This window comes from Syngnathus scovelli, chromosome 20, assembly GCF_024217435.2.
Source record: "Syngnathus scovelli strain Florida chromosome 20, RoL_Ssco_1.2, whole genome shotgun sequence".
NCBI lineage: Eukaryota > Metazoa > Chordata > Actinopteri > Syngnathiformes > Syngnathidae > Syngnathus > Syngnathus scovelli.
Window position 1 is genome coordinate 5,933,452 of NC_090866.1, and position 12,822 is coordinate 5,946,273.

The 12,822-nt window shown below is 44.4% G+C and overlaps 1 protein-coding gene across 4 annotated transcripts in view; it reads left to right on the plus strand.

The window, feature by feature from the left end:
• The window catches only part of plcb1l (phospholipase C beta 1-like), a 71,900-nt gene that overhangs the window by 27,818 nt on the left and 31,260 nt on the right, over positions 1 to 12,822 (plus strand). For 2 of the 4 annotated variants that reach the window (XM_068649290.1, XM_049757830.1), the window contains exons 4-5: positions 9,721 to 9,819; positions 12,659 to 12,736. In XM_068649290.1, coding sequence (XP_068505391.1) covers positions 9,721 to 9,819; positions 12,659 to 12,736 — 177 coding nt within the window. Of the gene's footprint in view, positions 1 to 9,443; positions 9,820 to 12,658; positions 12,737 to 12,822 lie in introns of those variants that run through there. The other 2 variants (XR_007489001.2, XM_049757829.2) reach the window with 2 other exon arrangements.

Here is a 12,822-nt window from a genome sequence, read left to right on the forward strand (position 1 = left end):
GGTTGATTTAAACTTCAGGTAGTCTTGATCCGGTATGCGCGTTATGACCACAGCCCGACCTTGATCCGATCTGGCTTCGCCATAAACTTTGGGGTCTGCTCGGAGTTTCAGAACAAACTACAAAGCCCTTGGGGCTGGCTGTGAGACACAACAGTTTCTTGTTCTTACTTGTCGTCACGTCAAGTCAAAAGACTTCCTCGCGCATCGGCGTCGACACATGAATAGTTTGCCTGGATCAGATTAATCATTAAAGCCGGCAGATAGGAGCATATCTGGGCTTTGTTTTTAAGATGTGACACCTTTGTTTGGATAGGGCGTCTGGGACCACCTAGATGAATGTAACTTTTGTTTGCACATTTCTGCACTTGAAGGCCTCCTCTTGTCTTCTTTATCCACTTTTGACAGTCAGCTTTTTATCTCCCGGTAGCTCTTCATCTTTTTTTTTTTTTTTTTAATAGATGTGATGCATAACTACAGAAGAAACTGTCCAGAGGTAGCAAGCGCCGCAAACACACACCCAAAAAAAATGGGGTGGTATTTTGCCACGCAGATTCAGAGGCGAGATATAAGCAGGTGCTTACCGGAATGTCTGAAGTTGAAGGGAGATGGTGTGGTCTGATTAGAGGCTCGTGGAAGACTGCTGACACTCAAAAGGGTTTTCATCTTCTTCCAGTCTCTTGTGGCTTTTCCCAGACTAAATTTTACCCATTTGCCATCCCGGATGTCTTTTGATAGATCCAAGTCAGTTCATGATTATTATTTATTTTACAGAGATCCTTGTTCTCTTCATGAGATAAAACGTCCTAACTCCCACACTGTACTATCGATCAGTTTGCGGGGATGAAGAACCCCGAGATGGTTTTGAAGTTCTCGAAAGTCAATTCTGTTTGTGGCATCAAAGTATTTTTCCACGGCGGCAGAGTTACGAGCTCTTTTGTGACATGCCTCATTTGTTTGGGACCGTTGGACACAGCGACTCATTTCACCTGCGGTGATCTTGGATTACACTCGGCGGTATTACAAACCGACGACTGACGGGAAAAATGGGGTGAGCTCTTTTGTGGGATTCAAACAATCGCAGCAATAAGAAGGAGAGAGGTGAAACAACTGATTAGACGACTGATTTCAATCTGCTCCTCCCTTCTGGTTATTGGGAAATAATAGCTCTGAAAAGGAAGCCCGTTTGAAAAAGGGGGCCTTTAATCAATTCTCCCTCTTTTGGCGGGCTGGTGGAAGTAGGATGCAGATAGGCTCTAATTTGCGTCCTCATGGTGTCCAGGCATCTCCCCAGCGAGCTCTGTTTCACACCACAGCGAGCCTTGATGCCATGTGTGAGCGTCAAAGCTTCCAAGGCTCCCTGGTGGTAAAAATCGCATTGCCAAAATGACCACGACCTCTAAATGAAACACTACCCCTTTTTTTTTTTTTTTTTTTTTTTAAAAGGTTCCATTCAAAAGCCATCGTTTTTTTTTTTTTAAAGACGCATAAGGTAGCAATTTCCTTCAAATATGGCGTGGCCCAATAACTGCAGAAGTAACTGACACCGTGTCAGCACGAATGAAAGATTTTTTTTATGATGTGTATGTATGAAGCATGATCTTGATCGTTGCGTGATCGTTTGCATTGTTCTTCATTACCAGCCGACTCTGTAATTCCTCACGTTTTACAGAGCAAGCCCTCGGAGCATTGAGGGAGTACATTGTTCATTCCAGTGCTTGTGCAAATCTGTTTTAAGTTCAAGAGAGGAGGAACCCTTTAATTTAAACCCCCAAAATGAAGTCATTCATTCTGCGCTAAACTGCAGCGTGACCCATAAGGTTAGCTAAACAAATGTCCCTTGCATTACTGTCAAAGAGCTCCAGCGTTCGTTCCGCCGTCACGTCGACTTCCACTATCCCGTTACAGCCGCGCCGCGGGTTAAGAAAATTGTTCTGGATTCGTCTGTTGCTTTCCCTCGCGACACGATGGGGAGGGGAAGTGAGTACCTGTGAGTCCTGTTCTCAGGAAGCTTCGGCCCCAAGGGAGAAAAGCCGGGAGGGGGGAGAGGATAGGGGCCTGCGGTGCGCCTTAGCCCAGCGGGGCCCGCTCGGGACTCCGACCAGCTTTGGCGGATCCGGCGCGGGCTGGAATGCGAGGAATCCTGCTGGGCTGAGGTTCGGACGAAGGGGTCAAAAAACCTCACTTTGCTGCTCGCAGCTCATTTTTCCCTTTTCCACTTTTTAGCGGTTGTGTTTGGCTACGGGAGGAATGTCAACTGTAAACCTTCCACTGCTGACAAAGACGTGCCGTTATGAAGTGTTTAAGCGAGTGAGCCCTTCCATCAAGAACTTTGGTTTGGTACAGTGTTTTTTTTGTGTAATATCTGCCCCATCATATCGCCCCTAAATTTGGCAACAGAGTTCAAGGATGAATTATGGCAATATTTTATGGACCACATAAATCGTGGCTGGTCCAGATCTGGTCCACGGACCTCGAGTTTGACACACCATAGATCTACAGTATAAAAAAACAAAACGTCTGCTTCATGATGGCCGAGTAGAACTACCAGTAGCGGCTTGGCCACCAAAAAGAATAATTCCCCAGATATGCCTAATGTGACACTAATTGCTTCTTAGCCTGTCAGAGGACAAGAGAGAGAAGAAACAGAAAGACAGAGGATAAGGGTAAAAGGGGCGGAGGGGGGAGGTGGTGGGGGGGGGGGGGGGGGGTTCTGCGTGCTGACTGAGGCTAGTAATGACTGCCAATGGAATGTCTACACCCATAATCCCCTCTGTCACCGCTGACAGATCCTCTTGACCTGTGAACTCGCCATGTAAGGAAGGGAAAGACAGGAAGTCACAACTTAATGAAATGACCTGGTAGTTAGTCGTCCGTGTGGCCGTTCAGGGCGGGCGGCGGGTGACGGTCGCTCGCCGTTGCCGTGCTGTCGCTTTCATGAGCTCGAAATGTCAAAACAAGAGAAGAAAAACAATAATAGTTGCCGAGTGAATGGTTCTCTGTCTTTCGACGTGTCTTGTGATTGACAGGCCTCCAGTCCGCGGTGTAGTTTGGCTTTCAGTTTGGTTAGGCTTCCAACTCTCCGTGACCCTGAACAGGATAAGCGCAGTAGAAATTTGACGGATGGACATGAAGGTCTTGTGATCATAATTGAGAGTAATCATCATTTCAGAGACTCCTTTCAACTGGCTTTAAAGTCCCTGTTCATCATGAAGGCCCCACAAGTCCAGACCAGAATCGGATCGTGTGTTAAATAAATAAATGTTACGGCTCACCAAACAAGAACTATAATATCGTAAAGAATAAAAACTTTTATATTTATGCTCTTAGTTGAACATATTATGTAAGTATCTTCTGAGCAGTGTGTGTGAAAGGCCTGCTGCAATCTACATTTTATCTGAAGACGTTAGCCAAAGCTGTCAAAAGTTTGTCATCGATTCTCCTCGCTTTGTCATGGCGCTTATCTGATTGCTGCGTGTTTCTGGCTGGAGGTTTTTTTCTCCTCCCTCGTGGAAACAAGTCAGATTCCTAAACCATGTCCGTCTTGCAGATTTTTTTTTTTGATACACGTTTTTATGCAGGCTCCATTATGCAGGGTTCATAGGAAGTTGCCGAAATGACGATTTTGTCATATTATAGCTCGATGCATAGATGAAGCCTCTGAAGGATGGCAAACAGAAAGGACCTTCACGTCCTTGTGCCATAGAATATTGCTATCAGCCACCCGAGGAGACAATTCTCCCAAATGCAACCAGTCCATTTGCCGAAACACAGTCCGGAAAACAGCATTGCAAGCATTCCTGCCTAATTGTACATCGCTCCTCTTCCAAAGGGTGGGTGGGGAAGAAGCGTTAGGCCAAATTCAAAAGCAGCTCGGGATGGGATTGGGCGCTCGGGCACGGCATCCGTCCCCAACCGCCTCCTCGAGGCTATTTAAAGGTACAGTAGGCTGTATTTTCCGCCGCATAGCCAGGCACCCACCCTTCCGCCGGGCTCCATATTGGAACCAGATGCTGCTGGATGCGAGGCCCTGCTAATTTAAGCGGACGGGGCAGATGGAAGCAACTCACCCTGCTCGCATACGTACAACCCCATGTCGGCGTCCACCAAATGCAGAGTGTGGGCCTAGTGTAACTAGAATTGCACGGTCGTCGACAACCGCAGTGCGAACCACCGGGCACGGTTTATGATACTGTAAATGTTCCCGCGCCGAAATAACAATCACGTTCCGATAATAAGGTCAACAATGGCAGTTTGTCTGGCTGCCAAAAAGTCAGTCTGACCCACGCACTGCCACCTCGAATGAGACTTCCTGAACGACAATTGAGGAACATGATCCAGACATAGTTGTGGTCTGCGCCAAATATTAGCAAAATATTATATTGTTTATACAATAATACAACTTAGGCACACTGTCTAGCTACAGTTACTATTATTATTACATCCTTGCGTTTAGTCCACTTTCTGTCTTTAGAGTTGAGCACATCCGTTAAAAACTAAAACAGCATCACCTGAGGCGGTGCTAAGCTTGCAACCCTATCCGCGTCGTAAGTTACCGCGGCGCCTAGCAACTCCACGAGCTATTGTGCCGCCCCTCGCTGTGCACATGTGCTGCGCCTATGTGCATGTTTGCAGAAGAAATGGAACCCTATGCTATAGAGGTCAGATACATAAGGGGGGGACATTGACACGGATACGCCACGACTTGTGCAGGTGTGCCTAATGTTGTGTCCCGGCGTTTAATACAATGCAATCCTTACTAAATAGTCCACAGTGTGGCTAACTGACAGCCGGAGCTCGTGCCTCGTCCCGCGGGAGCATCTGGTCAATGTACATCTGCAGAGCTGCAAAGAGAGGAAAAACTTGCAGATCGGCCAAGAAATTTCCTCTTTGATAGCATTTGTTTGTTTAGCTGGACTCGCTTGACCCGCGTTGACCCCTCCCCTCCTCGAGCTCAGCGGTCCGCAACCAAGCCGACGAGCGCTCTGCCCGGCGCTGATGTTCGTTAGGCTGATGTTATGAAATGTACGGTTTTACAGTGACACCTTGTTCACCGTGTTGGCAAAAAAAAAAAAATTTGGCAATTTACCATGGTCCATCTTATTGGGGCTTCATGCTTAATTATGAGCAGCATTCCTTAAGACATTTTCACCTATATTGTCCACCAGGAGCAAACCATATTATATTGGTTTTCATAAATTTTTCACAGAATTGATCATCCCAAGCATTTTGTACAAATATATATTTTGTATTTTTGAAAATAATCATTTTTATGATATTTATTTGTTGTTTTGAGTGATGCCTGGGTGCCCTCTAGTGGCCAGGCGCCTCTGTTTATATATATATAGTGACACCCTAATATATAGGTACGATGATGCTCCAATTTGTAAATAATATATTTTGTGACCCTGCATGAACACGCCATTGACTCTCAAAAAAAGAAAAAAAAAAGAGCAGTTAATCCCTAAGTGCAACTTCCATGCCACCGCACATTAAAGAACACACACGTTCACGCAACACAAAGGGGTTAAGGGGTTGCTTTGTTATCACCCAGATGCCCCTTGGCTGTGATTAAGCGTTGTTTTCACTGTCCCTCTGGTGTCCCTAAAGCTTAGCGAGATGTGTCGCAGCTATGACAGGAATGCTTCAGCGGCGAGGCCAAGAGAGGGTCACGGCCAAGATGTAAACATCAACATTTTCTTTCTTTAAAAGGATTTTGGGAAGGGGGGGCGGAGTTCCTCCTGATCCCTAACTCCGCACCTGGCCCAAGGCGCAGGACGCAGAGCAGTTTACCTCCCCGTCTTAATCCTCATTTGAAAACCATTTGCGGGGCACAAAACCGACCTTAGATCAGCATCTTAGCCCGGGCTGAGCTTCGTATTGCGGCGGCGTGTAGGGATTGAGAGAAGGGATTTAGCCTAAGATTGCTATCACAGCAGACAGGATTTTTTTTTTTTTTTTTTTTTTACGCCCTTTTTGGAATTGTGCCAGTGCCGCAATCCTCGGACAAAAGACCCTTTGTGCACATCTACTAAAGTCTGATCAATGATATGACTTGGCTAAAAAATGTTAGGGTATATTTTATTTTTAAACATTTAAGGGGAGTTTTTGATATTCGCTTCAGGGCACGGTCCCCATCCCCCTTTGTAAGTATCCCCATTTTTTTTTTTTTTTTTTTTACAGGGGTCAGGACAGGATGTTTGCATCCTCCAGCCTTAGCCTAGCACGACGTGAGTAGCATGTAATTTGTCCGGCGTGAGTGTAAAAAGACACCATTACACGTCCCGGCGACTCGTCTACCGTATTTTCTTTTCCCCCCAGTTTTTGCGCTTTGACGTGCGTCGTAATGACTTCTTTGTGACAGACGAGCGAAAAGCGGCCGCCCAGCTGCCGCTCATGAGTGATGTCTTTGACTTCCTGCTTGAGCGTGAAAAGGCCTCTGTGTGGTCCCGCTCGTTTGACGTCGCGCAGGTCGGGAAATTCGATAGTCGCCAATACTTAGCTGATTGTTGACATTACCAACTGTTGTGTTTGTGCTACCGTGTCTGTGTGTGTATGTGCGTTTATGTGTGTTCTCAAACTGGGTCCATGAGCTGTAGTTTGGGGGTCTGCAAATGAATTTCAAATAACAAAACTGAGGGGCAATGATATTACCAAAAATGGTAGCCATTTGTGACTTATGTGACCATCATAACTTTTGTTTTCTGAATATATTTCGTAATTGTGCACATGTTCCCTGTTACATTCCCATACCAGGAATTCGCTCACTTTGCATCCTGCTTTCTAATTATAAGCAGTCTCAACAGCTCGGGTAGTTTCATGTTGCACCACGGCGCCATCTGCTGCTACACTGCCACATAACTTGATCAGATGCCCCCCCCAAAATAAATTCAGAAGTAACATGCTAATTTAGACCATAATTATAATTAATAATAAAAATGATAATAATTTTACTATTCTGACTAACTATCCAGTACCATAAAAGCATCCATGTTATTTTCAACTTTTTTGTTATTTAAAAAAAATCACTGCCTCCATGCATCCATTAATTGCACTTGATAGTAATAAATTGGTTAAAAAAAAAATCTCAATAAACGCAAGTGTTTAGTGTTGCCAATGGAGAGCATTACTACACTTGCACTGACGGCAGTCATCCATGTGGTAGCGCTGGTGCACTGCACTCCACATGCTGGCACTGTTTCATTTGGGGTTCACACAGGGGACATAGCAGCCAGTTAAACTGGCAGAGACCTCTTGTCCTTCCCTGAGGTTCATACATTAGTTAGATGAGATTTGCTTTTTCCTCTGTTGCCTTCTGAACCGGTCTTGACTTCTTGTGAAGCGGAATACCGTATTGGCCCGAATATAAGACGGTGTTTTTTGTATTGAAATAAGAAAGCGGGGGTTGTCTTACATTCGGGGTCTAGACATTATACCCATTCACAACGCTAGATGGCGCCAGATATCTTTAAAGCAAATGCTGAACTTAACTCCCCAGGCCAAAGCGAACCCCTGTCACGAAGAAGAAAAATAAAAATAGCGGTAGCATGAAGAAGAAAAATAAAAAAAATAGCGGTAAGACAGAAAAGAGAAGAAAATAAGAGGAGAGATAACAGAAAATGGGGAAACAGTAGGTTTATTTACGTTTCAAAAAACCAGAAGCCATTCATTTACAAATGTGATTGCACTTTAGTTTACATATTTAAATGTTCAGATATTAAGATGTGATAGACAGTTTATGCATGATTTGAATGAGGCAAAATAACATGCTTTTTCTCTCAAATATATTGTTATAATCATTTGTTTCAGATGTATTGTCATTATTTTCTGTATAAAAATTAAATTTGGTGTTCAAAGTCTTTTTTCAAACTTGAGTCTTGAAAAAAAGGGGGTCGTCTTATAATCAGGGTCGTCTTATATTCGGGCCAATACGGTAATAATTAACAATAAAACTAACACTGGACATTTGGCACAAGTTCTAATTGATTTCACGGTCTGAAGTTAGATAGAACTTATGAGTCCTTACGAGTACCGATATGATTAATAAAACATTTTTCTGATGCGGATGATTTACTGCTGTACAGCACCATCTATTGCTGAGGACTTAATCAGTAAATAATTTTCTTTGCGTTAAGTATCGAATGCTGAAATCGGTACCGATACCTTAAAAGTATGGCCGATATCTGGTAGCATTAGCAAACAATCGGGACTGCACTGTCGAAAACAAACACCAAAATAAACATTTAATTCAGCTGTAAGACCACGCGGACGAGACTGTGTTGTTGCAACACGATGTCCGATGATGATGTAAAATGTTTGTTTTCCGAAATCCTACCCGACTGTCAAGTTGCTGTTAGTGAATCAGCGAAAAGCCAGAGAGGTTTCTCCTCGGGGAGATGAGGAAGTCTTTACCCGTTTGTCAGATATCAGAGTTGGGACTCCTCTGCCAAGCCACGGAATCTGCCAACGGGCTGAGTCACGGCCACCCGCCGCCGCATCCTCCCTCGCTACCAGCTTGGATGGAAAGCACAAATGAAAGAAGACTAGCCTGCTTAACATCTGCGCCTCAGACTCCCCCGAGACCAGCCCGACTACCTCAGACAGACGGATGGAGGCGAGTCTGCAGAATGGCATCACGCTGGGGAAGAAGGACTGCGTTCATTTCGTGAGGCTTCCAGAGCGCGATGGGCGTGACGGACATGAAAGACTTAAGACCAAGCGTGACTCATTCGGGGTGTAAAAACAGCACCGTGTCCTCTGCTCGGCGTAATTTCAACTTTAATAAGCGTGTGAGTCATTCAAAGGCTCTTTGAATACAAAGCCCATTTTCTAAATACTGTCACACTCCATCAGGAACCAACCTTGAAACCTGTCTGTAAAGATTTTGACAAGTCGCCCAAGTCCCTGCCAACTCTTCTCTTTTTTGGGAAATGACGGAGAATATCCCGAGGGCCACAACGATGGCGACCCATGTTTAATTTAAGCAGAAAAGTTAAAGACCTTCAGGCACACTTTAGACTTATTTCAAGTTATTCAAGTGTAGTCAGGGAGAAAATCCAAGTCCAACACTTGTTTACTGGAGTTTATTCATTGGTAATCTGTCACTCCCGGCAGGCTTAGCAAAATATACTGTTTTTGTAAGTAAATATTATACAATGATATTTTTGGTGGGCGGCTGCAACAGATTAAAAGCACCTCCATTCATTTCAATGCTGAAAAATGTTTTGAGCTGCTGTACGAGTATTACGAGAAGTGTGCTCACAGAACAAATTAAACTCGTATCGCAAGGCACCACCGATTGTGGATTCTTATTACCTCGGCCACACGGGGGCGCCAAATTGCCTTCAATCCTCTCTCTCTCTTTCTCTTGGTCATTCTCTCTCTCTCTCTCTCTTTCTCTCTGTCTTTTCATGGCTCCTCCAGTATTTCCAAATCAGTCATTCAGTCTGTGAAGCTGGCTCACATCCACTCACCCGCCCCCTCACACACTCACACGCACACACACACACAGAAACCCAGGACACGCTGCCGCCGTCAATGCAGGGCTGCGAGGCGCACTGACAGCGACCGTGCTGGGAGGCTCTGTCGGGAAAAAATATATATAACAATAAGGAAGCCTGTCATTTAGTAGGGGGTAGGGGGCGTGTGGGTCTCTAAAGGAACGAGGAGGAGACAGACTGCTGACTTTTGTTTTTTTTCCTCTTCTCACGCGTGGTGGACTAGATGGCAGGGGCTCAGCCAGGAGTCCACGCGCTGCAGCTCAAGCCGGTGTCCGTGCCCGAGAGCCTCAGACGGGGCAACAAATTCATGAAATGGGATGATGTGAGTCACCAGCAGAGATTGTATTCTTCTTATGTGTGCGCATGCAGTGATTTGGTTTCCTTGTGCTGATTGCATAGTTATGTTGACACAATGTGCTCGAGTGGATGGATGGATGGATGTGACAGTGCCTCGCGCGCTCACATGCTTTGTTTACACACCTTCTCGTATCGTAGGCGCGCGCGTGCGTGAGGGTGTTATTGAAATTAAACTTGAATTAATTTCTGTTACATGACTTGAGTTGACTAATCATAATCATCATTATCATCATCATCTTAACCCCCACCACTTCCTCTCCGAGCTCCCCCCCCCTTTTGTTATCGTTGCCTGTGTTGTGCTTCAGACAAATGACCTTGATTAAAATTGATTGCACGCTGCTATCTGAGTGGCATGTCAAATATATCCACAGTTGAGTAGTTCCAGCAAATAGCCATATCCCGCGCTTGGCTGCTGCTGCTGCATCTTGCCCATTTGCTTATACTACTCAATGAAATATCTTTTTTTTTTTTTTTTATCGTCTCACAATTATTTGTTGAATTTCTATTTTTATTTCAATGGTGCCTCGTTCAAACCCAAGGATGTATCGTATACAACATATAATTATAACACACAATTTTCAGTCCATCCACTAAGGTGACTCATGCACTGTGATGTCATTCCAGGACCCTAAATCAATGAGCTGTTGTTTTATAGACCCTAGTAGTTCATTTGAATGCTTGTTATTTACAGTACAGCAAGTGTTTTGTTTTCTCTAGTCAGTTTGTAGGTTGCGTTTGACCTATTTAGTTCATTAAATGTGACCATGCATATTCTTCTGAAAAATAATGACATTGTATTTCCCAGCGTGGGACAAACGAGCCACCTAATTTTAGGATTATTTTGGCTCTGACTCTCATGAATGGTGTGTTACGAGAAGTCCACGAGGTGTTTTCCCCCCAACCCGTCCATGTTTGTGTACTGACCGTTTGTGGTTGTGGGCCTTACTCCAGAACAAAATGCCCGCCTCGTTCTTTTCCCTGTAAAAATATAACACTCTGGGAAAGATGAGCTCAGATACTTTCTCTTGTTTAATTTCCCATGCACGTCTTCCTTCCTCTTTCCTCCTGCTGTGAGGTTGGATGGAAAGAACCCACAGACAAGCAGACAAATGGACAGACAGACAGAGAGAATGCTAAAGCTCTGGAGATGAAAATCAAATTTGGTGCTATTGTGGTTTCAGATGAAACCTTTGAACATCTCTTAACAGGAAATTGTACAAGCCGGTAATTGCAGCTAATCCTGTAGGGTCAGTTTTGTTCCGGTATTCCTCATACACAGCAGTGGATTGAGAAATGTATGTTGTTGGGTTTTTATTTTTTTTTGGGGGGGGGGGGGGGGTATTTGAAGATGTGCAACATTTTTTTATACATTTTTTGGTATGCTGGAACGGATTATCGGCATTTCCATTCATTTCAATCGGGAAAGACAATTTGCAATTGTGTTAAATTGTTACTGTAGTCACAATGAATAGAAGTCGTATCTCCTAAAAACAAAATATTTTTTCATGAACCTCCTTCCTCTTTACACAGAAGAAAAGGAGTTGATTATGCATTTTATTCCCTTACCGCACACAATTTGTTTGCCATTGTTCTCCGATATTTCCACAGTTCTGTGCGTTAGGGCCTCTTGACGCTTGATTCATTTCATTCAGCCATCGAGCAGCAGTGAATCTTTAAGTAAGAGTGGAGCACAGGCAGGCATCCAAAATAAGTCGTCTTAAAGATAAGTGACAGATGTTGGCATGCGGATCATGTTGGGTCACTGTCAACACATTTTCTTTTTTTTTTATAGAAAAAGCTGCGCTTACGTCGTGCTGCCTGCTCTAATGCTGTCGAATAAAAGATGTCATCAGGCTCAATGGGAGTTGTAGAAATCCCATTAACATGGTGGAATATGTCTTTTGTATGGCCAGCTAGAATTACCTCTTAAGGCGTTACATATATTATTATTTATATAAATACCATTAAATTTAATGAAAAAATATTCAGTTATTATTTGAGAAATGCATTTTTATAAAGAAATCCATCAGTTGCTTTATGCGATCTACCCATGAATCTATTTGCACGCACCATCCAGCAAATCCTAATCGACTTACTATTAGCATGCTTCCCCACGTCGCCGGCGTTACCGGATCAGGATCGGCAAACGGTGGGTTGCCATAGCGCCGCAACTCCGCCATGTCGTCTTCTTGAGATTTGAACTGGAAAGCTAATGGAATATCGCGTCTTTCGACCCTTTTAATGTCAGAGCCTTTGATAGCATCCCCGCCTGCACCAGATGGGGTCTCGATCCAATACAACACACAGCAGATGCCGGCAATTAGCATTATTGGCAAATGTCATGATAGAGACCTCATTAGGACACCCCCCCCCCCCCCCCCTTTGAACATTTGCCCACAAATGCAGCATTGCCCTCGCTCAACTCAAAGATGTAGCGCGTTCAGGTGAACTTGTGCTCCGTGTCTCTTTATATAAATGCGTCCAATAATAACCAGCAGGCCTGAGGGTCAGAAGTGTGTGTTTGCACAAGGCTCGGAGTCAACTGAGGTGGGGGAAAAAAAAATAAAATAAGGCGAGCAGGCACGCACGATGCGTCTCCACGGGACCCGAAGCAAATTCAATTTTTGCTCTCTAGTTCTGCCGATAATAAAATCTAAAGTCTATTAATTGCTCTTGGGGGACCTCTAGTGGTCGTCGGGGCTTTTTTTAATTTACTCTTTGAAATCCTTCATCTGGAAATCTTACGCAGGTGCAAACCTTTCATTTCTTGGAAAGTTAAACAATTCTTTCGTCTTTTTTTGTAGGACTCCACCACCGTGAGCACCGTGACGGTAACCGTCGACCCCAAAGGCTACTTCCTCTACTGGACCGACCAAAACAAGGTGAGCGTCTTACTACTTGCGGTGCGATCGAACTGAAGTACAAACACAATGTCGACATAATCCCCAAAGCAAACAAAACGTGTGCG